This window comes from Aureobasidium namibiae (assembly GCF_000721765.1).
Source record: "Aureobasidium namibiae CBS 147.97 unplaced genomic scaffold scaffold_15, whole genome shotgun sequence".
NCBI lineage: Eukaryota > Fungi > Ascomycota > Dothideomycetes > Dothideales > Saccotheciaceae > Aureobasidium > Aureobasidium namibiae.
In genome coordinates, this window is record NW_013581194.1 from 279601 (window position 1) to 305110 (window position 25510).

The 25510-nt window shown below is 51.3% G+C and overlaps 6 protein-coding genes across 6 annotated transcripts; 4 read left to right on the forward strand and 2 right to left on the reverse strand.

Annotated features, from left to right (window-relative positions):
* Nucleotides 1–630: 630 nt before the first annotated feature.
* On the forward strand, nucleotides 631–1911 carry M436DRAFT_52614 (uncharacterized protein; the record flags this gene model as incomplete). The annotated part of the gene is made up of 1 exon (XM_013569332.1): nucleotides 631–1911. The coding sequence occupies one exon, from the start codon at nucleotides 631–633 to the stop codon at nucleotides 1909–1911; it is 1281 nt and encodes a 426-aa protein (XP_013424786.1).
* An 877-nt stretch (nucleotides 1912–2788) lies between these two features.
* On the forward strand, nucleotides 2789–4546 carry M436DRAFT_84263 (S-adenosyl-L-methionine-dependent methyltransferase; the record flags this gene model as incomplete). Its single annotated transcript, XM_013569520.1, has 3 exons — nucleotides 2789–2908; nucleotides 3057–4295; nucleotides 4352–4546. 3 exons carry the CDS (start codon nucleotides 2789–2791, stop codon nucleotides 4544–4546), a joined length of 1554 nt encoding a protein of 517 aa, XP_013424974.1.
* A 557-nt stretch (nucleotides 4547–5103) lies between these two features.
* Nucleotides 5104–6905, forward strand: M436DRAFT_75016 (general substrate transporter; the record flags this gene model as incomplete). Its single annotated transcript, XM_013569521.1, has 5 exons — nucleotides 5104–5180; nucleotides 5257–5559; nucleotides 5625–5764; nucleotides 5819–6131; nucleotides 6200–6905. The coding sequence occupies 5 exons, from the start codon at nucleotides 5104–5106 to the stop codon at nucleotides 6903–6905; spliced, it is 1539 nt and encodes a 512-aa protein (XP_013424975.1).
* A 198-nt stretch (nucleotides 6906–7103) lies between these two features.
* M436DRAFT_52914 (uncharacterized protein) lies at nucleotides 7104–13846 on the reverse strand (the record flags this gene model as incomplete). The annotated part of the gene is made up of 3 exons (XM_013569374.1): nucleotides 7104–7516; nucleotides 7606–11338; nucleotides 11537–13846. The coding sequence occupies 3 exons, from the start codon at nucleotides 13844–13846 to the stop codon at nucleotides 7104–7106; spliced, it is 6456 nt and encodes a 2151-aa protein (XP_013424828.1).
* A 1257-nt stretch (nucleotides 13847–15103) lies between these two features.
* M436DRAFT_84266 (uncharacterized protein) lies at nucleotides 15104–19684 on the forward strand (the record flags this gene model as incomplete). Its single annotated transcript, XM_013569522.1, has 3 exons — nucleotides 15104–15280; nucleotides 15368–19507; nucleotides 19577–19684. 3 exons carry the CDS (start codon nucleotides 15104–15106, stop codon nucleotides 19682–19684), a joined length of 4425 nt encoding a protein of 1474 aa, XP_013424976.1.
* Nucleotides 19685–23578: 3894 nt separating this feature from the next.
* Nucleotides 23579–24000, reverse strand: M436DRAFT_29407 (uncharacterized protein; the record flags this gene model as incomplete). Its single annotated transcript, XM_013569319.1, has 2 exons — nucleotides 23579–23803; nucleotides 23950–24000. Coding segments are annotated over 2 exons (276 nt in total), but the record flags the coding sequence as incomplete, so codon positions are not given.
* Nucleotides 24001–25510: the final 1510 nt, after the last annotated feature.

A 25510-nucleotide genomic window follows, 5' to 3' on the forward strand; every position in this document is an offset into this window, starting at 1 on the left:
TGAGGCTGAAACTCATTTGGCGTTAGTTTGCAGTAGTTGTTGTGCTTGTAGCCTAGCAGGCGTCAAAACGAACAGCTGCGTAAAATCATCGCAAACCGCACCGCGACTGGGACAGGCGCACTCACTAGCTTTGCGTACGACAACATCATCGGCTTTGCCGCCAGGAGTAGCTGTTTACAAGCTTGTAGCCTTCACTCGAGTTTCTCTGCGCCCGTCCTTTTACCTTGTTACTCACCGGATTCGAACTCACGACCTTTCTTCACCTCACTCGGCACTCATCAGACTCGAACTCACGACCTTGCTTGACCTCTTTGCGATACGCAACGGATTCGAACTCACGGTCTTGCTTCTTAGCACTCACGGTATGCCATCGAGCCAACTTCCCTTCGGAAAGTGCAACTGCGGAAGCCGCTAACACGTAGCCAAGCCATGAACAACCCTTCAACCATGGCAGAAGCCCCTGCCCCACAGCGTCGTAGATGGTTCAGACGCAAGAGAGCACCCGTAAGTCTAGACTTTCGAGCAGCATATAGAGACTTCCAATGACTGACTACTCTCCAGATCGCTCGCGTGATGTCTCCTGCCTCTGGCAGTGAGACCATCCGCAGGCTCAGTGCTCCCGACGATCTGATGTCAACCAATGCCCGCGCTGATGAACCTCTGTTTGGAGAAGAGCCAGACCCTGAACTCGAGCCCGAGCAAATTGTCGTACGCCAGGATGCACTTGTCAAGAAAAGCACCTGGAAGTGGCCCCAGTTTCTCCACAAGTTGTCGCTCCACGGTCTCTTCAAGGACTCTCAGTCTAGCTTCGTATCGGAGCCTGACAGGGATGCTATTCACGGACACGAGGATGTCTCCCTTGCTCCAGGAATGCTTCGCCTACCTGTAGAGGTCCGTAACCAGATCTACGGTCATCTCTTCGACAAGCGTCTCGTCATCATCAGGCGCCATGACGATTTGCCCTGCCGCGACGGAAGCCCTCTTCTTGATGCTATCACCGAGCATCGTGAGCCCGAACGCCCCAAGGCTACCAGGTCCATCAGAATCGTTATGTCGTCCATCAAGAAGACGACCAGAAACGTCTGCCGTAAGGTCATCCACGGAGGTCTCTCGTACGATCGTATCCCCGGTCGTAAGCCTCAGCCCATAGAGGGTGTGGACTGGGAAACTTCTCTCAACAGTCTGCTGCTCACCTGCAGGACCATCTACCACGAGACTGCTCCCATTCTCTACGGTAACACTGTCTTCTACTTCGACGATGCACAACGTCTGAGAAGCTTTCTTAAAGCCGTCTCCAACAGAAACCTTGCTTGCATCACCAGACTGCACGTCCACGTACGTACCTACGGTATTCCTAACGAGGCTGAGAACAACCGTTGGGAGCAGAAGCACATTAAGTGCTGGACCAAGATCTTCGCAACCATTGCGAAGAAGATGACCAATCTTCGCGTTCTGAGGGTGGCTTTGACTGTCAGGTGCGTCACCGATGCCCTGAAGTACGCCTTCAGACCCACCAGAAATAATACAGACTGGAAGGAACGCGCCAGCTACATGCTCATGCTCCGCGATCTCTCAGACTCGACCAAGCTGGAGGACTTCACCGTGTCGATCAGGGCCACAGACGACTTCATGCAGCAGTACGACCACATGTCTGCTAGCATGCTGTACGCATCCTTTGCACTCGCCAACATCTATCCTCTCGATTGGCTTGAGGCTAAAGTCAAGGCTCTTCATCGCAGTCTCTTCAAGCGTATGCACGATGGACTTGAGAAGGCCATGCTTGACGTCGCCCGTGGCAAGGACCTTGAGGAGTCGTTCGCCGCTGTTGCTGTGGCTACCACAGAGTACATCGCCTACTGTATGGACTCTATTGGTGACATGCTGATAAGAGACCGCGAGTCCAGAGTTTAAAGGACCATATATGGGACTTTGAAGGAACGAAGACATGAAGACCAAGAGACATGAGACGCAAAACACATGGAACAGCACAGTAACGACAACATGGATGGAGAAGGAAAAGATGGAAAATGCGGAAAGGGGGCAGTGCTTGCTTTTATGGCTTGACAATCTCCCCATTTCAGGTTGTACAGATATCAGAAGGAAACAGAAGGAAAGGTTGCTCAAAGACAGAACGAGAAGAAGCATTCGATGGCAGACTATCGATGCTCACGACAACAAATGTAAAGTAGTAATGGTCTTCAATGAAAATGGGAGTTGAGAAAAGCAACAAAACTGTGTCTGAAGCTGGTGTAGAGTATGTCAGAGGAAAGACGTGAAACAGGGAGTCGATTGCAGCGATAACGCGTTCAAGGGTCCCGCGGGAGTGTTCCAGATGTGGGATGGCGGGCAGCGGAGTCGAACAGCGATAGGAATCGGTGAGTCGTTAACGAACAGCGCGCTGCTATCCATCGTTTGCCAAGAATCAGCAGACAGTATGTGTGTCCGTGGCTGCGAGGATACGATATACATGGAGTTGGTGAATCTCAGAAAGAGGTACAGCCAGGCAAGGCTCCACAGGCAGGTTCCCCATGTATCTGGTCTGTCCGTGATTTGTATGCTGCTGGACCTTGGCCAAAAGACAGGCCATGGAGAGGAACGCTGGATAAGAAAGCCGCCAACCCACTCAGACGCGGACAGGGCCCAAGCTTTTTGGAGCTTTGGCGCGTGTGGTCAAGGGGACACAGTTTCGTGTCGTTTGTTGAGAAATATTTAAAAGGAGAGGTGCTTGCACATTTCTGTTTCTGGCAGGGATCTCTTTGTTCACACGACGAGGTCTTCCGCAGCAACCATGGCCAGCAAAGACGAGTACAAGTCCGAGTACTCGGAGGAGTTGACCAACTTCATCAAGACTCCTTCTGTTCCTGCTCCTGCTCCCGAGAGCACCGAGTTTGGCGTACGCAGCACTGCTGTGAGTCTCTCTTTCCCTCTTCCCTTCTGCTCGCGTGCCAGAGGCAATCCTCTGCCTTGGGCGTCTTCCTCTCTGCTTATTGCAAGCCAATGCCTCTCTACTTTCTCTGCTTGCCATCGTCAATTCATTGCTGACCCAATTGCTACAGTACCCAGCAATCAAGAACGCCCCTCTCCCCGCCGACGCAGCTGGTAGCGAGTCGTTCAACAACTATGTCCTGTTCGCTCTCCTCGGCGGTGTCCCCGCCTACATCGCCTACAAGCTCGGTGGTGGCTTCAAGACCTGGGTCTTCTTTGGTCTCCTGACTGCCATCCCCATCTTGATGGCCTTCTGGACCATTGCTTCCGGCTACACTCCCCGCAAAAACGAGAAGGCCCGCTACCCTGGTGCCCCCGTTGAGCACTACCTCAAGTTCCACAAGGAGGCCGATCGCGCAAAGTACCACGGCCGCAGCAAGATCCCCATGGAGACTTTCCACGAGAAGTACTTTGACGGCGATGTCGACTTCAATGGCGACGCTCTCGAGGTCATGGAGTACCGTCACGACTGGGCCAACTTCCGCTTCACTCTGTCTCTCTTCTGGTTCTTCCTTACTGGCATGATGCCCGAGGTCATCATGCACACTCGTTCGCAAGATGAGGAGCAGGTCCGCGATCACTACGACCGCGGTGATGACTTCTACTCCTGGTTCCTCGGTCCTCGCATGATCTACACTTCTGGTATCATCTCCGACATCAACAAGGAAGAGACTCTTGAGGAACTGCAGGACAACAAGTTGGCCATTGTCTGCCAGAAGATTGCTCTCCAGGCTGGTGATCGCATGCTAGACCTCGGCTGTGGCTGGGGTACTCTCGCCAAGTTTGCTTCTGCCCACTACGGTGCTCAGGTTACCGGTATCACTCTCGGCCGCAATCAGACTGCCTGGGGCAACAGCGGTCTCCGCAAGCTCGGTGTCCCCGAGGAGCAGAGCCGTATCTTGTGCATGGACTACCGCGACACTCCCGTTCCCCAGGGCAAGTACAACAAGATCACCTGTCTCGAGATGTCCGAGCACGTCGGTGTCCGTCACTTCTCCACTTTCCTCAGCCAGATCCACGACATGCTCGACGATGATGGTGTCTTCTTCATGCAGTACGCTGGTATCCGCAAGCCTTGGCAGTACGAGGATCTCATCTGGGGTCTTTTCATGAACAAGTACATCTTCCCCGGTGCTGACGCTTCTACTCCCCTTGGCTGGACTGTCGACAAGCTCGAGGGTGCTGGTTTTGAAATCAAGAGCATTGATACCATTGGTGTTCACTACAGTGCTACTCTGTGGCGCTGGTACCGCAACTGGATGGGCAACCGCGAGAAGGTCGAGGCCAAGTACGGCAAGCGCTGGTTCAGAGTAAGTCACCTCCATCATTCACGCTGTCAATATCTGCCGACTAACATTTCCCACAGATTTGGGAATACTTCCTTGCCTACTCGACCATCATTTCCCGTCAAGGTTCCGCCACCTGCTACCAGATCACCATGGTCAAGAACATCAACTCGACCCACCGTGTCGAGGGTATCAACACCCAGTTCGGTCTCTCTGGCGCTCTCGAGGCTGCAAAGAATGTCGCAAAGGCTGTCTTCCCCTCTACCAAGGCCTAAATTCTTCTCATGAAACTGAAGATATAGGAAATTTCAGCTGCATGACTTTTGATGTGTGGATGGGAAAAAGTAACGCCAATTGTACAAATATGATTTGTGGTTGTTTTCTGATGAGCAAACAAGAGAAAAGTCATGGTTTGTGTTGATTATCCCTGGCGATAGGCCACGGGTGGCTGTATCTTATGAAAACGATAGACAAAGCTTCGATATACTTTTGAAACCTCCACTTGCCAGCCAGACCACAGTTCATTGTGCTTGTTCTCGACTGTTCGGTCATGGTTCGAAAAGACAAGTTCTGCACGCCGCTCCTGCCATCTCATCGGCCAAAACACAATCCTCCCGACCCCGCACCTTGCTTACACCATCGTGTTGCAACCAACCATCAGAGTGCAATCGCAGGCAACCACCTCCAACCCATGCACCCATGACGTCTGGTACAAAAATACCGATCCTACAACAGATTGACAGATAAGAACAGTCAATATCACATTTCCAGCCTTTGATGACTTCTGTTCATCCACAAGCTTGAACGAATTACGCCTTCCAACGGCTAAAATATGAAGCTCACCATCTTTAAGCCGCCAGGCTATGTTCTGTCCGCCGTCGCCATCTCTCTGGGAGGTTTCCTGAATGGGTAATGTCTATCCTCTTGCATCTACACCTCCATCCTCCATTCAACCAAAACCACATCACTTACTCTGCTTCCACAGCTACGATACAGGCAGCATAGGTGCCGTAACCGAAATGCCCTACTTCGCAAGCAGTATTGGCGAACTATCGCCTTTCCTCCGTGGCTTCACGGTCTCCCTCATCATGCTCACCGGCGGGTTTCCATCATTCTTTGCTGGTCAACTTGCTGATCGCTTTGGACGCCTTGCTATTGTTGCTGCAGGGGCGTTGGTGTTTACCATCGGTGCTGTATTGGAGGGAGCTGCCAACAAGTTGGGCGTGTTTCTCGCTGGCAGAGCGCTTTGTGGAATTGGTGAGGGGTTGTGGTTGAGCAATGTTAGCGTGTAAGGTTTCTGTTGCGTTGATGGCGGTGATGACGAGAAATATATGCTGATGTGAGATGAACTAGGTATATCACTGAGATTGCTCCGTCGGTAAGACGAGGTATGTTGGTGTCCTTGCCACAGTTTATGGCTTGTGCGGGTATCTGCGCTGGATACTTTACTTGTTATGGCAGCGTCAGAGTAGAGTCTAGCTTTTCATGGCGAGGTCAGCAGTCCTTTCCTTCTTTGATGCTCTGTTTTCTGGACTGATACAATGCAGCACCCTATATCATCCAAGCTGTTCTCGGACTCTTGCTTGCCACAATGCCACTGGTACTACCTCAATCACCTCGCTGGCTGCTGCTACACGGCCACCGCGAGAAAGCCATCCAAGCACTCAAAAGCCTCGATTTTAGCGCCGTCGAGGCTGAGAAAGATCTCCTTGGTCCAGCTGCCGAACAACAGATGAACACACGACAGCCAGGTCCCGTAGAAGGCCTAACAATGCTCTTCCGCAAACCCTACCGTAAACCAGCCTTACTGGCCCTCTACGTGCTAGGAGTGATTCAACTCAGCGGTATCGATGGCGTTTTGTGAGTTGCCCTTTCCTCAGCCCTGCAGCATCTCTTGCAAGTAGTATAATATTGATGGACTGGAACAGATACTACGCACCCACCCTCTTCGCCCAAGCCGGCATCTCTGCAAAAACCTCTTCCTTTCTCGCCTCAGGTCTCTCCGCCATCCTAATCCTCTGCATCAGCATCCCCGCTTTACTTCTCGCAGACAAAGTTTCCCGTCGCAGCAGCATAATCGTCGGTGGTTGCCTCCTCACTTTCTGCATGTTCACCATCGGCACCTTGTACGCATCCAACTCCGTAACACCACAGAACCCCGCTCGCTGGCTGGTCATCATCCTCGTTTTCGTTTTCGGGCTCGCATACTCAGCTACCTGGGGTATAGTCGGCAAAATCTACGCGTCGGAAATCCAACCTGCAGCCACGAGATCTGCGGCATCAGCTGTAGCGCAGGGATTGGGTTTCTTTACAAATTGGATCGTTGCGATTGTCACGCCTGTGCTGTTAGCAAAGTCGAGCTACGGAGCATACTTTCTGTTCGGAGGCATTTGTGCAATCAGTGTGTTGGTGTTGATGCTTAGCATGCCTGAAACACGAGGATTGAGTTTGGAGGATATTCAACAGGCCTTCCTGGTTCCTGGGACTGCGCAGAGGGGAAGGGTGGTCAGTTTGCTCAGGAGGTGGGTCGGTGTTGGGTCGAACGAGAGTCTGGCTTCTGGAGACAATTCGCAGGCAAGTGCATCGGCTGTGGAACTCAGGGATGTGGGTGATTTGCTGGGTCGAGGTACTTGATGTCAGTGGAGCGGAAACGGCCTCTGTTGAGACTGCAAGCGATAGAATTGTCAGAGTTTAGATCCATCACAGAGATTGAGCAGGAAGAGTTCACGAGGCTCTACGTAGGTAGACAGAATCTCGCACAAGGTTCAGGGCGTAATTGGTATTGTAAACGAGAATATCCTCATCTCTTGAATCTTCCGAATGTGACACCATCTAGACAAACGACATGGTCGACATCTCCCTGATAGTAGCATCGTCCAACACCTGTCCCTCGGCCTGCAGCGCAATCCTCCTATCCTCATCAGCCGTACTTCTCTCCTCCCAACTGCCCGCTACACTCCTTCCCTCTGCATTTCCTCCTCCCCCTCCCATCACTGCAGCACCCAGCCCATTGCCATTTCTGCTAACCTCAACCGTGCCAGCCGCATTGAATGTTACGCCGGTGACTGGCAAACCGGGTGCGAGGAAAGAGTGCCAGACTGTGGGTGCTTGCAACACATATTGCATCATGCTGACGCGGAAACGGTTGCGGTAGTCCTTGGGGGATGTGATGGTGGGTTTGTTCTTGCCGCGGTCTTTGATCCAGGATTCGAGTTTTTTGTCCCAAGTGTAGGTTCTGATACAATCTGAGAGCAACGACATTAGCATTCGTCAAAGAAGAAAAGTGGAAAGGGGGAAAAACAGAGAGAGAGCAAAGAAGGGGGAAACAACTCACCAATAATACCAACAACCAATTCCTTCTTTTCGTCATCGAAGCCAGCCATCAACGAGTAATCCATAACATTTTGCCTGCACAACCACATGGTATCATTCCACACGCTAGCTTTGAGCAGCTTTCTCGCGTGTTCTCTAACAAACAGCGGCTTTTCGAAAATAGTCTCGACCAAATTCTCATCAAGCAACACTTCATCAGGTAATCCCGTACTCTCAATCTTGCGGTTGCGCATGCTGCCCTTCAAGTCAAACTTGCGGGTGGGATTGCGAGAGTAGAAGAGATTCTCCATGACGAGAAGATAGGAAGAAAATTCGACACCATTGGAAGGGTTGCGCAGCTCGACTTGGAAAAGACCAAACATTTTGGCAATCACAGAGGGAACGCCATGGAACAGACTCTGAGCGCAAAAGGCAAAATAGTCAGGAGCGAACTTGGTAAACGCCTTCAGCTCGACTTCCTGCAAGGACTTGATGACGAAGCGATCGTCCAAGGTCTTGAGAAAGAGCGACTTGGTCTTGCCACCTTTGGAATCCCACTTCGCGCATCGGGAAAGCGATTCGACGAATCGTTCGCTGACGCCGCATTTGCGTCTGAGTGCATCAAAGGACTCGGCGTAGAAAATTTTGCAAGTGGCGCGCACGTTGTTGTGGCTGAAGCTGTATTTCATGTGCGTGCCCGTTTCACTGATCAGACTGGCTTCGATGGCAGATTGCTGGCTGGCATCATTGCTACTGATGTCTGCGGCAAAGTTGAAGCTGGATTGCGATTCAGTGTGGCCTCGGTGCCCGTGGAAGCCGCCGTTGGGATTGCCGCGGAACTCTCGAAGTTTGGCGGTATAATCTGCAGAGGAGAGGGCGAGTGCAATGACTGATGCGGGCTCGTCTTCTCGTACGATGATGTCGCTATCATCAAAGACGTGCTCGTTGGAGTGCAATGGGTAGTCGAGCGATATCCAGCCGGATGATGAACGTTCGGACCAGAAGCTTGTAAGCATCTTCATCAACGAGTGCTTCTCGTGTCTCGGCAATGTCATGTCCAAGTGCGAGTCTGCATCATGAGGTGATGCAGTCGAACCATTGCCCGAGATTGATCCGACATCTGAATGACCAGGTTTGTAGGGCAGATGAATGTCGTTGTCTGTCGTATCACCTTCAACGTCCGTATCAGTATGGCCAGTGGTCGACTCCGCAGTCTCATCCTCGGTGGCGTCATCGTTTTCGTGATGGTCCCGAACGTTGTCTGAGTTTGATTCGGGTGCATCTTCCATCGGCAGATCTGATGTATTGTTCGCGTCGCTCGTGGCAGGCTCGTCGGCCTCGGGCTCAGTTCTCTCACCAACCGCTTCGCGAGCATCTCGATAGACCTCAACGACAGGTTTGCTGCTAGCCAGAGGATTGGCACGGACTTGTCTTCGTCGAGCCGCTCGCTGCCTACGCTCACGCGCTCTTTCTCTCTCGAACTCACGAGATAGTTGTTCAAAGTGTTTGGCAAGAGCCGAAACTCGGGTGTTGTTATCAAAGGCCTTGCTCGGCACAGATCTCGGAATTAAAGATTGTTGTGTTCTTCCAGTCTTGATGAAGCCGCCACCCAGCCGGTCACTCAATCGAAGTTCGATGGACTTGGCTAGGTCTCTGTTCTGATGTTTTCCAGGAGTAGGTGTAGTAGTACCCGAGCTCTCACCACTGCCAACTGCATGGATTGTTGGCATCTCCGAGGTGGAATCTATACTTCTCTTCGGTATGCCATCAGGCTGTGATTGCGTTCGACCAAGTGGTGGAGATATGGGACCTCGACTGCGGACAAGACGTGGTATTCTTGATTCAGGCATACCTGACTCCGGGCTTGTTGCAGCAGCGGCAGCGGAACGCATCTGTTCGATACGTTCGAGAATACTGGAGTTCAACGGTTTGGGATCGGTTACGAATGACTCGGGAGATTTGGACTCGACCGTATCTCTTTCTTGTAGGCCGTTCTCGGCTCTCGGGGTCTCTTGATCTCCGGGAGGTTCTGAGAAGGCTGAAGGAACGGCAAGATCGAGATGTTTGACATCGTCTCTCTCGACAGCCTGCTCAATCTCGCTAGGAGACAGTTGTTTGGACAGAATGGGGTTGTCTGAACCTTCGGTACTCTGAACTCCGGGTTCGAGAGTGTTCATGTTGTTACTTGCCTCTGGATGTGAGTGACCATGTTCTTCGACAACAGCAGTGAGCATGTGCTGAGCCTTTTCTGATTGGAGATCTTCATCAGTGAGGCCCATGCCCGAAGTCGGTCTCTCTTTCATTTCCATGCCTTCATCGGCATCATTCAGATCGTAATGAGAAATTCCAGCTGCTTCGCCTCGATCGAGGAACAACTTTTTCAACTGGAGAGTAGCCAATCTTCTTATATCATGTTCTGAAGGAAAGAACTTCGTCTCAAAGTCATTAAAGTCTTCATCCCATGCGAGTGCCTTCTCGTCCATCATGCGAACAGCGCGATTGAGAGGGATGACTTCATAGAATTTGGAAGCCATGTACTTGTCTTGAAGTTTCTGCAACAAGGCCTCATGATCGCTGTCTACCCTCTGTGCCAGCTTTTCGAGAGTCGCTGAAGCATCGGACTGCTTCTCTGGCGCGACAGTAGAGAGGTTGATAGAGTTCAGACGAACTCTTATTGAGGCAATGAAAGCTGACAAACGCGCTTGGAAGTGCAGATAGAGCTGATTCTTGAGCTCGAGCCCAGCATTGACCTCCCAATTGATGGTAGGTGTGGGCACCAAGACATCGTACAAGTCGACATTATCCCATTGAATGCGGACAGCAAGACCTTGGAAGGCGAAACATCTCACAAAGTCTTTGTGTATGTCGTGCGGGCATACGCCTGCTCGTGGCTTCAGTGGTGTGCTCCAGAAACTGAGCTCCAGGTATTTGCCAAAAGAATATTTCCAGGTGTTGTCTGACATTGGTATCCACGTAGTTTCCTGTTGGCATATCTTACAGGTTGACCACATGAGAATGGTATTGTGAAGATTCTGGAATTTGGAAGGGAAGCGTTTGACAGAGACACTGATTTGGCCGGCGCCGTGGACGTATTGACGATGGTGATCAAACATGCGGTGACTACATTGTTTGCAAGCAGTGGATGCAGTGGCGCAAGTCTCCTCTATGAATTGTCCAAGAGTAAGATCTTCCTCCAATCCTAGTTCGGCATTTCCCCAGCCGGCATAGAATGAAAGACCTAGAACTTCAGGACCGGCACAAGGTGCAGACAACGCATTGCTGACGAGAGAATGTAGGACAAAGATGTTCTGATGATTGAAGGGGTTGAACGGATTATTGTTACTGATCGAGAAGAATGACTCCCATTGTCTTTTCTTGATGCCGTATTCGTGGAGAGCCATTTCGTATTGAGCGTCATGAATGTCCCGGAGAAATTTCCGAGTAGATTTGCTTTGTTCAGCAGGAACAGGCTTCGAGATCATCTCTGGTATGACCAACTCGAATTTGCTCGTGGGGGCAACACTTTTCTCTCCAGTCTCGTCGCTCTTTTCATTATGGTCTGGCCCGGCCTCGAATGCATCATACCTGTCTCTTAATCTTTTTGTTTGTTCAACTCGTCGCTCTTGGTCTTGGACCTTGGCGAGAAGTACGGGTTCAGGGAACTTGACAAATGGCGACGATGAGATCAGACGAGTCCTGGCTGTCTCGATTAATTCTCTATACTGCGATGGCATTGACTCGTCGTCTTGATCGTCCTGTGTTGTGGTAGAAGGTTCGGGCGCAACATGTCGAGCTGCATCGACAAGGTGATTCAATGCGTTTGGTTTGCTGTCAAGGTTTCCGTCTTCAATATGGACTAATAATTCTGGGATGGTGGTCTCGGTTTCAGTTTGTGTTTGGATAGTGGGCGTGACTGGGGCTCTCATGACATCTGCTGTTTTGGAGGCAGCGACGTTGATGTTTGGTGGGGTTGATTTAGTCGTGCTGATCGAGGAAGGAATCAACACGAACTCATCTCGCATGAGACAGGTCTCCAACTTGAGGTTGTAGACAACATAGCACATGAATTCTGTGATCCGCTTGATTTGGCGAAGGGTCTCCATCTCTGCTCCACGCAGAACGATGGTGCAGCCGAGATCCGGCTGGCAGCCAGATATCCAAATAAAGGTCTTTCTGACTTTACCGTGGACGTAAGTCTTGACATCAAAGTTGGAACACTGTCCCAGGCCAGAAGGCTCGATCGAAAGCTTGTCTATTGACTTGATCAAGACAGTCTGTGTCATTCGAGCAACAGCAGCAAGGACAGATTCTTTGATGTTGTAGACCACGGTAATTCCAGCTTCTTGCAGCATGTTGAGAGCTAGTCCTGATACGTTTCGCTGAACCAACAGAATCTGTGGTTTCAACGTGACGATGCGACCTACAAGGTTACGCAAGTACTCTCGCTCTTGAGCAATAACAGGCTCCAAGCTCATGAAGTGATGATTATGTCGCGCGTACTCGATAGCAAACGATATGATCACGATGCGGGGACGAACAAAGCTTCGACGCATACCCTTGAGTGCAATGTTTTTACTGAAGACGACTCCTGAAACGTATGACGTATCTCCAGGTTTGCCTCCTGGTACTTTCTTGATCTTGATATAGTTTCTGATGTCCATGTCGTCGCCGTTCTGGACATCTGGGTCCACGTCATTGGGACACTGCAGAAGAATAGGCATTAGAGCTTTTTGCCAGTGTCGCCGTCGAGGGATTTCAGATTCTTTGAGTAGCTGGGTCAGAAGACGCTCAACATGTTGCATACTGGCCCTGTTCAGCTCGACCGCAGGAGCATTCTGACCATGCATGCCAGAGCTTCGTTTGACCTGAGCCTGGTCGGCAAGAACAGGGTTAAAGATATCAAATACCGATTGGTCGTTCGCTCCAGCTTCGAAAGTCTTCATCATGTTTTGACTACGGCTTCTTCGAGGAGATGGACGTGATACACCGACGCTACCGATGCTTGGATTGCGCTGTTTTCGCAGCTTTGGCAGGTGCTTAGAAGCAAACATGAAGTGCTCCAAGTCACGGGAGGCACGTAAGCTGTGACCACCAGCACTTCTATCGCCCCTTCGTGAGCGACCTTTCTTGACTGCTGAAGCTAGTAAACTTGTGAAACCAGCCCGTTCGTTGTCCAGCGAAGAAGGGCCAGGAACATCACTAATTGCGGTGTAAATGCTAGGCTGGTCGTCGGCGTCAGAGCCGTCATCAGATAAAAATGGAGCCAAGTCGGGATCAATGATGTTGTCATTGTGGAAGGCAGTGAACGGTCTTCGCTGTGTTTCGGCGAAATTCTGGTAGAACGGCCCTCGTTCTTCCGCAGGAGTTTTGAGTGGCCGTACGGACTGATGTCGAGAGTGGTGACGCTTGTGACTTGAAGAATGCGGTCTTCCAGTCATGGACTTTAGTGAGCGAGATGAGCTTGGCCGTGCTAACGTAGGCTGCATATCGAATTCAATGACAGCAGAGCGCCTCTTGGCTTCCCTATTCCTCCTCGACACTGGAATACCTATTGAAGGTGTTGCGAGCCCCGGTTCTTCTGGCTTGAAGACATCTTGGTCCCGCATATGGGAACCGGAGATGGGAGACTTTACGGGTTCGTCCTCGTCAGTAAAGACCGTCGAGTCATCGTCACTGCCATAGATCATGGCGTCGCATGGCTTGCATAATCTGAGCGTGCCTGACTGACCAAAGGGCTTACCTTGGACAGTCACAGTACACTTTGCATCAAAGATTTGACCGCATGTCCTGCAATGGTGCTTTCTGCGGAAGGTCGAAAAGGGATCACCACAGTAGAAGCAGTCACGGGCATTTTCATCCTTCATCCAAAATTCCTTGCTGATGACGCGTCGTTTGATATGGGCAGGGATGGTAGTGGATTTCCGATCAGACGCATCCAGTGGCTGTCCTTCTCTATGCAGCGCGCGACGACCTTGCATACCAGCGTTGAAGTTGGGCTGTGTGTCAAGCACGGGTGTGGTGAGCTTGGTGCTGTATATAGACGAGGTATCAAGAATACCATCAACTATGGACGACTGTGATATACGTAAGTTGGGCAAATGAGAAGCAGACACGCGAAGAAGAGGACGCTCGGGCTTCGGGTGGTTCTGAGTTTTCGAGGAGGCATCACTGTCACGTCGCTTAGGGGACGCTGAGGGTTTGAACGGACTTTCGGTTCGTTCGGGCTGGAGGTCGACAAGGGAACGGTCGGGCCGAGCACCCATGAAGGGTGCATCCAACTGCGACAGACGCTTTCCATCATTGTTCTGTGATGGTCGACTGTTGTCCAAGGTGATTGAAGACGGGTTCCCCTCTGGAATTTGTGACGAACGTCTTGAGTCCAGATTCTGCGACAACCTCTTGCTCTCTACCTGGATGCTGTCTGCGTGGCGGACCTGCCGGGACGGAGAAGCGCGTGTGGCCGAAGGGGATGAGGCAGCGGTATGCAAAACGGAGCGAGTCAAGTCACGAGAGCCAGGACGTGAGTGGACAGCAGACGAAGGGATCGAGGGAGCGGTAGCAAAGTCTGTCTCTGCTATGATAGCACTGGCATCACTGGGTCGCGAAGCGTGGTTGGAACGCAGCAGGGTAGGAGAATCCTGTTTAGAAAGACTCCTCAGGGACGAGGCGTCTGTAACAGCCAGGCTCCCTCTGCTATCAGGACGGACATGGGTATCCGAGGCGGGCGATGAGGCACCAACACTCTGCCTCAAGCGCGAGTACAGACCGCTGATGCGGCCACTGACCAAGTCTTTGGGACCGGTGACACGAGGACTGTTGGAGCGGCTGGGCTCAAAGTCGCTGAAGGAAGTCAGGGTGACTGAGCGCGAGGCAGTGGTATGAATATGGTCCAGCTCTTTCTGCAAAGCGTCGTTGTCTACTGTAGGCGAGTTGACGGACGACAGCGAGGCGCGCCTCGAGGGTGGGGACGAGGGCATGCGAGCTGCAGTCGGCATGGCAGTGGACTCAGCGGGAGGAATCGAGTTGTGGGGGCATGGCTCGCTGGATCGAGGTTGGCCGTCTCGAGTGTGCGGTGACTGAGGTGGAATGTTTACTCGGTAGTGCTTCGAGGGGTGCAGTCCAAGTTGGCGGTCGGGGCTAATAGGTGGGCGTCAGGTGATGACTAGAATGCTACAGTAGCTTGGAGTCGATGAGCAGAGACCAGCGCGGCTTTTCCAGTAGCCGTGTAAAGATGTCGGACAAGTCGAGTCGCAAGCGCGAAAAGCAGTTGGCGCAGAAAGTGTCTCGATTGCCGATTGCTAGAGTAATTAGCTACCTACCCACCTAGGCTAATTGTGCCATGATGCCTGCCGCAACTGCCCGACTGGGCTGCTGCATCTCTCCGCACTTGGTCAAACTTTCTGCTTGCTGCGCGTCTTCCGGCAATCACGCCGCGTCACTTTGGCGCTCTTGCTCCATCTGCCAACTCCATCCCATTCCATCCCACCAAATGACTTCTGATCACCTGCCACATATCAATAATGTCCCCTTGGCTCGAGCCACTCGTCACTGAGAAGCTCGCCGATGCTCTGACTTACAAGACTGCAAAACATCATGCTATCAAGCCTGAGCCTGACTTGCTACTTCAAGTCTCGGAGAATGGCAGTAATCTCAAACTCAAGCTCGACATGCCCGCTGTAGAGTTGCGTGTGCTCAAGGTCAGTCGTTCCTCAACCCTTCTGCTTGTGTCTGTCGACACTGTTGTCGATCAATCTTGGCGACCTTTGACATACTGACAAGCCCAGGTCCAGAATTTAGACCTCACAGTTACTGACGGCCTAGTGTCTATGCGAGCTAGAGTAACTGCCAAGGCTAGAGATGATTTCCAGAAACAATACTCCTCTCTGCTGTCCTCTGTCGAGACTAGATCAATCACCTCCACTATATCTGGCATTACTTACACACATCTAATTGATAATGCCCGCCGTGTCCAGCTGCTACTTTCCAGCTTGGCCATTTCCAATGCTTCCTGCAATAATCTCAGCCAAATCACTCCTATCCATGAAGTCAGCCAAATAAGGACATTCTTGGAACAGCTACAACAACTCAATCAGCCAGCAAACCCGCCAGCGTTTGTCCATGAGACAATTCCGCCGTCCACTCTGAATGACAATACGCATGTGGAAGTGACCGAACCTCCCCATGATCGTGTTGAAGTCGTCGAGAGAAACACCCCCTTCAAGCGTCCCCATTCGCCATCCTCTTCCAAGCAGTCGAGTTCTCATCGATTGGTCAGGCGTCGTCTGCACAGCGATGATGAAGATATCATTGTTCAGACAGGCTTAAATTTGCATCAGCCTGTACAGCTTCAGCCAAGTGCTTCTCGTGAACACGAGAGACTACTAAGCCTGCTATCGAGCAGGGGCCAGAGTCTGAGAGCTTCGACTTCTGCTGATCGTGAGCAGGCCTTACGACTGATTAGCGGCGTGTCAGCTCAGATGGCTCCACCTCCGAAACCAGCTACTAGAATTGGCGATCTTCAAGCACAAGCGCCATCGCAAGTTGATTCGCAATCCTTGTCACAAGACTTCCAGTCACAGATTCCCCTCGCCGAGATGCCTGCTTCCGGACCAGCAGAAAGCGGCGTTTTTCCGAAAGGCAATGCCGCTGTGCACTTTGCGCCTAAAGAGATGACGCTACCCAAGATTAGTATACCAAGTAACACGCCGACCTCAGCTCAGCCAGAGTCTCTGGAAGTCACACAGTCTTCTTTACCAAGAGTTTCCTCCCAAAGAGTACCTTTGCCATCACAATCGGAGGCCCTGCCAGCCTCGTTGGCCACTTCAAGCTCGCACCTGTTGGATGAGGCTTCTTCCAGCATTCCAAAACCACTGTATAGAGCTCCCTCAACTCTTTTCATCAAGTACGCGCGAAGATCAATTCCAAGCAACCAACGGAAGCTGCTAGATAAGCCTTTCTCATGGTGGCCACACCGACCTGGAACCAAATTCCCTCATCCCAATATCCCGGTCGAAGACCTCAACAAGATCGAAAAAGCTGCAGAACAACGAGCAGCGAAGATAGTGGGGAGCGAACGTTCGAAGCAGATTGAGGAAGGCGGTGTACAAGAGCGGCGAGTGAGGCTATCGAACACTCCTCCCGTGACTCAGGGAACCCAGAACAGTGTTCTGTCGTGGAGTTCATCACCCGAACATCATGCTGTGCCGCGATATCGCAATGATACCCTTCGGCGTTCGATCAATATTGTGGAATCGGAGCTACCAGACAACTCACAGCCAGACAGGCGACCGCCAACTAGGTTGCTTCCTGGCGAGTTTCCACCAGACAGTAGCGCTGATCTCATGCAGCTCGACGATCTTGAAGCAGGTAGACAAGTTGTTCGAATACCTTCCAGCCTACCTCCAGATTATTTATCTAACGAGAGCTATGGTTCTGACTCTGACGATGATCTTCCACCAGAGTCGAACGTGCGACAACTTCCCGAGTATTCGTTGAGCTCACCTGAACCTGAAGAGACATCCCCAAGACCAGATCCCGAGGCACAGCGCGGGGCTACCGAGTCGCGATCACTCATCTTAGGGGAATCATCTCATGATGGGCCTCTATCTAAGATAGTTGACTCAGCCTCATCTCCCGTACTCCAAGATGCCGCAAGTCCGCAAATTCGTGAGACTGTTGAAGAACTCTCGGTGGATCCTCCGGCTGGTGAATTTGACGGACTATTGATCCAACGGGATTTCGGCGAACTCAAGGATGCACCAGTAACGAATGCTCAGTATCAAACTGATGATGATGTTGTCATAGACGATCAATCCCGAGTCAAGAACGACCGGATCGTTGATGAGCAACCACGAACCACTGTCACAGACCTTCCAGCACCTCAGCCACTAAAACTTCGATTATCCGACTGGGGACTAAAACAGTCAGCTGAAACAATCCTGTTGAGACAAGCTCGTTGGAAGCGCGAATTCTTTGCAGACCCGGAACGAAAGAAGGTCCCCGATCATGATACAGCTGCGAGCAAATCGCTGACGCCACAAACGATATTACAACACGATGATGAGATGGAGGGGAATCCAGAGTCGCCTGTTGCGAACACGGAGCCGCAGCCTGATTCAATGGAGATCGACGAAGCGCCGATCGAGTCGGCGAAGCCACCTGACCCTAACGTCCTTAGTAGGGCCGCTATCATTGACCAATGGCGCTCACAGAGTGATCGGATAGATTATCGTCCAGCGAGTGCACCCCAGACTGGGCCTCTCGAATCTGCTATTCCACAACCTGAGGTGACTGCGCCGGGAACTGAACCTCCAGGACCTACTGTCCCTGAGCCTGAGGTTGCTGCACCTACTGGAGCTAAGTCCACTGCTCCGGAATTGCCTATTCCCGATGCTGCACGCATCAAAGAATCATTGCCACCTAAACCGCTCTCCGCAGACAGGGCAGGTCCTGACACAGAATCCGTCAGTTCATTGCCACCTAGACCCTCGTATCGTGCAGACGTGCGCATGCGTGATTCGAAGTCCCGACTTAGACAAGAGATAGAGAAAGGCAAATTTGGCGAGCCGACAAGAGCTCTTTGGGTTGGATCGCTTCCTGCTTTCATCGACGATACCCAACTTGAGCAGATGTTTGCAGAGTTCAGTCCTGTTTCTGCGTTTGCTAAGAATATGTCAGGCTTCGTCAATTTCGCCGATATCGAGACAGCATGTAGTGCCCTCGAAGCAAAGCATCGCACTCCTCTCGGCGAAAGAAGCGTTGTGTGTAAATTTGCAAGTCCTCGCGGATTTGCTCCGCCCCGGCCCGCTCCTCTGGGATCCGGCCATCCCATTGTACCGACTTTGAGACCCTCTCAAAACGCTACGCTGTCGCTGACGATTGACGATCTGCTTCGTCAATTGGTTGTCAAGCGCAATTTCAAGGGTAATCGAACAGCCTTCGAAACCTTATGCAAGAATCTGCACATGTCTTCAGATATTCCCCCTTCACATTGGGACGATTATGTGGTTTTGCAGCCAGCAGAATTCCTACCATGGGCCAGTCGGACTATCGCTAATGGCGGTAAGGTCCTCGACTATGACACATACTGGCGTGAACACCTTCAGAACACTATAAAACCTGGCCGGATTCCTGTTTTGACTCGTGCCAGGCTGGCAGCCATCTTCAACAAGACACCTGTCGTTGAAAGGCCTCCTGCCGGCTCCAGTGCACCTGTATGCCCACAAACAGGTCCCGGTGTGAGACAACCAGTCCCACCAACGCCGCATCGAACGCCACCTCCAGCCGCTCCTCTTGCTCCCAGAGCGGTAGCCGAGGATCTGAGGCGATCTGTTGTCGAGCGCAACGCCTCAAGTGCCACCAGTACACCACAGAAGGTTGTCCCCACAGGCCCTAGTCCGTTGCTTGATTTGGCAGAGCCTCTGCGGTCGTCTAAGTGGTTACGCCACAACTTTATAAAGGATCCAAATGGAAGAGTGATCCAGCAAGAGCTCTATGGTATGTACAAGGACGAGTTTGCCCGTTCTGCAGTCCCAGTGATGGCGGGTAAACTGTTTGTCAAGCACGTTCAAAACACCTATCCTGGTCAGACCGTCGTTGAGATCGACGCTGACGGCAACAAGACGTTCTACTCCACAGGACTCCGCCACAAACTCTCATCACGACCACCACCTGCGGATGATGGTTCACCTGAGTTTAAGATCAAGGGTGTTTCAACCTTGACTTCCGTCAAGAAGAGTACTCGTGGTGGCATGCCTGATGAATCTCACAGCTCTCCTGGTGAGAGGGAGAGAAGACCACCGCGAAGGTCTCTTCCATTCAGAGCAGAACCGCGTCTTTCAAGATCTCGTTCACCGCCGCGCAATCCTCCTCCGAGAGCACCGAAGGGTAAGCTCTATTCTCCAGACCATCTCTTGACTGATGAGGTATTGAATTTGTCATTCTGAGGTAGTCTACCACATGATTTCGTACCTGTTAGCTAATCTCAACCATAGGATCTCGACGCAAGTTCTGAGCCGCCAGAATACCGCGACTTCTTGGCGAAATATCGTGCCTTGGGGAACGTGACTAAGAAGGGCAACGCGTTTTCTGAACGTGACTGATTTTTAGTGTTGAGTGACGGAGAAGATGGAAAGCAAGGGATGAAGAAAGGCGTAGTGTAGCACTTTGGCAATGTTACACTCCGCCTATGGTAGGATATCTCTTCAGCAAATCCCATTTCATTCTTCCTTAAGCACTTGTGTGCGTTGACACCTTCACTAAAACTCTGTTTCAAGACTCTGCTTATTGAGACGCTAGATATGCCATAGTATAGGCAATGATATGAGATTCGACTTCCAGGAAAGTCCTGGGTACGCCCGCTTCTGGAGCCTAAAATCTGCCTGCATACTCTGGACTAAACAACGATATGTGTCGTCAGTATGAGCTACGCTCGTAGCCCCGTTAATCTTCTGAGCAGAATGCACGTCTTTCCTACGTGACTTTGCGTCTTAATGTGGTAGCACTCGACTGAGAGCCGAAGAGAGTGTGTCAAGTCAACCATGGATAAACTTTCTGACAGAGTTTAGGAAGTATTAGCTACAATGATGTATAACCATACATTCTTCTGTCACAGATCCAATGCCATTCTTGACTTTGTCCTGTTCTGAATAACAAAGGACAGCGTAGAGCTTCGAATGCGCCACCATCCAAGGAAAGACAGGGTTGTATACCTGACTTGCTCGAGACTTGATGTCAACCAGTCACATACCTCTCCACTCAACGTCAAGCGTCGTTCTGTGCAAGACTAACTCATCGACTGGCTCTACAATATGAATGGAAAAAAGCAAGAGATATTACCGGGTAAGCAGATTGCAGTATATGCTTGACAAGCATATAGATTGTAAGTCCTGCAGCTGTGCCTCTTTTCAGGCCCACTCAACCCCCCCTTTGGTCATCTTTCCTCCTTGTCTTCTCGTCTCGGACCTCGTACCGTCTTCTCCTACCCTAGTCGCATCAGTAAAGCATTCAGGCCCTTCCTTTCCTTCTTACTCCACCCTTGTTGCTCCACAGAAGATATGCAAAGCACCCCCTGCTAGCCAGCATAAGCCCATCAGTCCGACCATCCGTGACAGTCGCTAGAAGTGCATAACAAAGTAGGTATCCATAACCGGATCGGCGCCATTCCCGCTCAGTAAGTGCTTGATACACAACAAAGCATGCGGCTCCAGCTCCGTCGTCAAAGCAGAGCGGCTCCAGCTCCGCCATCAATACTCCAAAAGAACTTCTCGATCAACACGGACCAGGCTCCGAGTTCTGATTGCAGGAATGCATGCAACTAACGAGGGTATATCTTGGCATGGAAACCAGGAACAGGAAAGGTGGCAAAGGGTGCCCGCCCGCACACTAAAGCGTCCCGTTGCCCTTTCGGATCTTTGAACCCACCGGTAGAACAGTTCGGAGTTGGTTGCGCTAGCGCCCCATGATGATCGATACTAAAGATTTGCCGCATTCTCTTTCGCATGCTCAGAACTCCATGTCACGCATAGCCGTCAGAAACGGCATCTCACGATGAATCGTGACGTTGTGGGCTTCTTTCTCTCTTTTGCTCCCGTCCAAGAAGCATTATAGTCATGTTTGATGGCATTCAACTTTGTCGATATTTGTTACTCGTGGAAGTAATGTGAGGAGACAAAGGACATTTGTCAAACAGGGACTCGTGAGGCGGTTCGGAAAGGAATAATCGATGGTTGCGATTGCCTTACTCGGAGTATCTCTGGAGATCTTGCTCTTTACTGCTCTGACTCCTAAGATTTGCGGATACCTTGGTTCCGTCTGTTCTACAGCTCCATGACTTCCTCCGGTGCCCTGCAACCTCGATCTTCAGAAATAACAGTCAAGTGGTCAGTTCCCCAAGGACCCACTGCTCCGGAGTCTGTAGCGTGTTGTATCCACAACTAGTGTTGTTTCATGCGAAGAAACACAAAGAAGAAGGATTCCAGATGCCAAAAGACTCCCCTCCATGCCCTGTTTTCTTCTTGGAGAAACTCATCTCCACTTCCAACTTTTTGCATTTTCCGATTTTCGATTTCGAGAACTTGTGTTCCCTTGAAAACGGGATGTGCTTCGAATCGAAGGAAGGGGGATAAAGATGAAAACCAAAAACCGGATCGATCTCCGAACCAAAAAAAAAAAACGTATATGGATGTTGAGAAGTCCCGAGCCCGTGAATGCATGTCTCGCTCACCTCTAACCACTACAATCCCCACAATCACCTCATGGCCTCATCATTAGAAGAACAGAACAAAAATCCAATCTGTTGCATTCACTATAGACGGCGGAGGGGTCAATGTAAAAGAGGATCGAAGCCAAGCCCAAGACCTGACAGAAACCCTTTCTACCCTCGAGGAAGGGGGGGGGGAGGGAGGACCCAGGTCCGCCGCTTGTCTTGTCCCTGCTTTTATCTCCTTTCTTTCTTTAGAGTTTTCTTCCCGCAATAGCATATTAGAACAGATCACGGGCGCAACTCCGGATAAGCGAAAAGACCCATATCAAACTCCTGAAATAGGTGAACTATCAAAAAACGGATATACCTCCGAATAGAATAAAATTGCATCTTTTGTTTCTTTCCATTTTCGAGGAGACAAGGAGACGAGGAGACAGGGAGACGAAGAGACTCTCTGCCTCTACGGATAGCAGACCTTAATCTCCCAACTTTCCTCGTCCTTCTGTATCGGAGGGTCCCTACCTAGCACTATGGTGATTTCACTAGCCCTTGGGAAAATCGTGAGCTCGGAATCGTGAAGCTCGGAATTTGTGGGCTTTTGGGGGGGAAACAAAAGGTGGCCGGAGTTGGAGAGAGAGAATGGTCTTGTAATTATGCGAGTACCGGAAAAACAAGTAGGAAAAGGCGTGTGAGTACGGATTCTCGGAAGATGTGCCTGGATGAGAAGACGATGGAAGTCAAGTGGCTTGGCGTGGCGTGGCTGGGTTTGTTGGCTTCAATGTAGCTATCATGATCGCAACAGATGCCTATCATTTCCCATCGAATGCCCGAACACGGAAGTGTGTCTGTCCTACCGCCAACTACTTTTTTAGACTTTTCGACTCGCGCCAAAGATTCGCAAACGAAAAAAAAGAAAAAAGCAAATGGTTTAGGGCAGCGAACGACGCGTACTGTAGCATACGTCTTGGTTGGTGTCTCTCAAAGAAAGATCTAGGGAGACGAGAGCACACGTCGCTAAAGCCACATAGAGATGCATCCCTCAAAAATTCAAGGTATACATGTGATGTTTTTGCACCCGTCGGCTTGTTTGTCCCCGAAACCGAGTGACACGCTAAAGCCAACAAAGCGCCCGCCCTTCTTTATCCATTTCCCCCAACGGAGTTTGTTCCTTCAATGGGCTTCGCAAAGGAGTGCAGCTCCGGACAAGCGTCGATCGCCAGATAGTCCTTTGTTCCAATACTGGTCGACTCAATCACGCCCACCCCCCTTCTTTCGTACTGCACTCCGGTGCTTCTTTGCCCAATCATTCGCTCTGTGAAGTCGGCTCTCTGAGCGTCGTGTGTTTCACGTGAGCTGAGCGAATCGAGCCTCTGGAAGCGAGTTGGAAAGACAACCTTTTTCATGGGTGCGGAGTAATTGCCGTGTTGCTTTCGATCAAGGGGAAGATGATTCGAAATGAGCGGAAAATGAGTTCTTGTGAATTAGCGCAGCTAAGTCTGTTTGCCTTGCTGGTCTCTATGCAGTCGGTTGTCTGATAACACACGCGACGCCGCAAGGGTCACAAATTTCTCGGTGACCATGGGAGGCTATACCTAAGCTGAAGTCCGCGGTGCCTGTCGGGATTAATCTCCGAGCCCTTGATTCTCTGCCCAGACGCCAATACTCTCGTCGTCATGGATCTGTTTTGGAAGCGGGCTCGTTCTGTAGATGCTCGTTTTTCTGGTTCGCGATTGGTGTTCGCTTTGATGGTTCAAACACCACCATCAGAATTCAGCGGCATCGTCATTGTGTGGATATCCTGAACGGCATCATTCAAACTATTCCGTGCCTTGATTATTCTGACGAGGGACTCTACATCGCTTGAGCTGCTGTCCCGAATCAGAGTCAAGACACGTTTGTAGGCATCCAGTTCATTCTTGATGGCTTGTTGCTGTGTCACGCCTGGAGTGGTAACGCTGTAATTGCACATTGTGGCTTTTGCCATGCAGCACTTGCATGAAGGTCGGTCGCCATCGCACTGTTTGGAAGAAAAGTGGTAAGCAGAAGACTCTGACTTGACTCAGACAGGCATATGAGGCGATGCAAGGACTCGTGGAGTGGAAGAATGATAGGGTAGATGGAAAGGGTATGAAAAGGAGAGTGGAGAAGGAAGACGGGGCATACCTTTGATTTGCGCTTGCGACAGGGTAGACAGGCAGCTTTTGTCTGGCCACCGGGGCGACGGCGTTGGTGGTGATTCGTATGTGATGAAGAGGCCGAAGAGTCTCTGCGTGCGGTGCTGGTCTTCCGGGGTCGGTGTGATGATGGCGGTGGTGCATTAGGCTGTGGAGTGTATTCAACAGAGCCCTGGGTGGATGAGTTGACCGAGGACAGCGAGTCAAGGCGGGGTGGCAGAGCGTGTCGTGGTGGTGGTGGTACCGAGGACAGTGGTTGTGGTTGTGATTGAGGTTGTGATTGAGGTTGTGATTGAGGTTGTGGCATCATGTGCATGTGCTGTTGCATGTTGTGTGCCGAGAGAGGTTGTAGTGGGTGCTGCGGGGGTAGTGACGAAGTGACATGGGTGATGGAAGGCAGACGCTGCTGCAAAGGCGGCTCTAGTGGTGGTGATGATGATGCAGATGCCATGTATGGGTATGGCGCAACCGAAGTCGGCTCCAGCATAGCGGCAATGTTCATTGTGCCTGTTGTCAATGTCGAGATGTGTGTGGGTGTGGTATCGAGATATACGTGCTTGTCCGAAGGAGAGGAATCAGCAACAAGACGCAGGAAAGGGCAGAGGAAAAGGAAACGAAGCCATGTATAGTATAAGCTGCGGCGCCATGCCATTTACGTCACTTACTCGCGTGCGCCAACCGCTGGTCAAAGACTCGATGCGCCCGCTTCGATCAGCGGATGCATGCCCGATCTCTTTCTGCCACACTTCTGCCTTCTGTCACGTCCACATTTCCCACTTGTCCCAGCACGGACCTCTCGACTCTAGGTCAATCGGCTCGAGCCTCGCACTCTGGTACGGAGCGGCTTAGCCGACTCACACTCCAGTCACTCCACCAGGTAGCTTCTCTTCCACCTTCTTCTCAAAGCGAATTACAAGGGGACGACCACGCACGAGTCTCATGCAAAAGCCCGTATAGCGGCACCAAGTCCGCCTCCTCAGCCTCTTGGATCTGCCTCCGCCCTCATCGCACTTTGCTTGTCCATGTTGCGCCGCAGACAGGCATCGAGCAGATTCCCGCGTAGCCGATCAAGCCCGCCAACCCAAAACCCGCACTCAATCTCAGATCGACCGATCTCTTGCGCATCCCCGTTGGCAAAGACTTACAGCGCGTCTAGCTACAAGAATGTATGGTACTCGCATGCAATAATGGTCTCTGTCGAGAATCGATATCACGTCGAATTCTATACACACACTGTGCCACTTCGGACTGAGACAAGAAAGCCAGCCGAAAATGTTAAGCAGAGGTCAAAGTGTTGGAATCTCTGTACACGCATCCTCCATAGAATAGGGAGACACGGGAAATATGCAAACGATTGTGGGGAATGCGAATGCTCAAAACGCAATGATTTTCAGAATATCAAGTCCTTCTCCGCCCATGAGCCCCATGCTTATCTGCCTGCTCCTTTGGCCTTTCGCAAGAACGCCGACAACTGATTGCGCTTTCCTCTACATCGACTAACTAGTCATACATCCGCCCACACCCTCCGGCTCTTCATCACACAGACCACC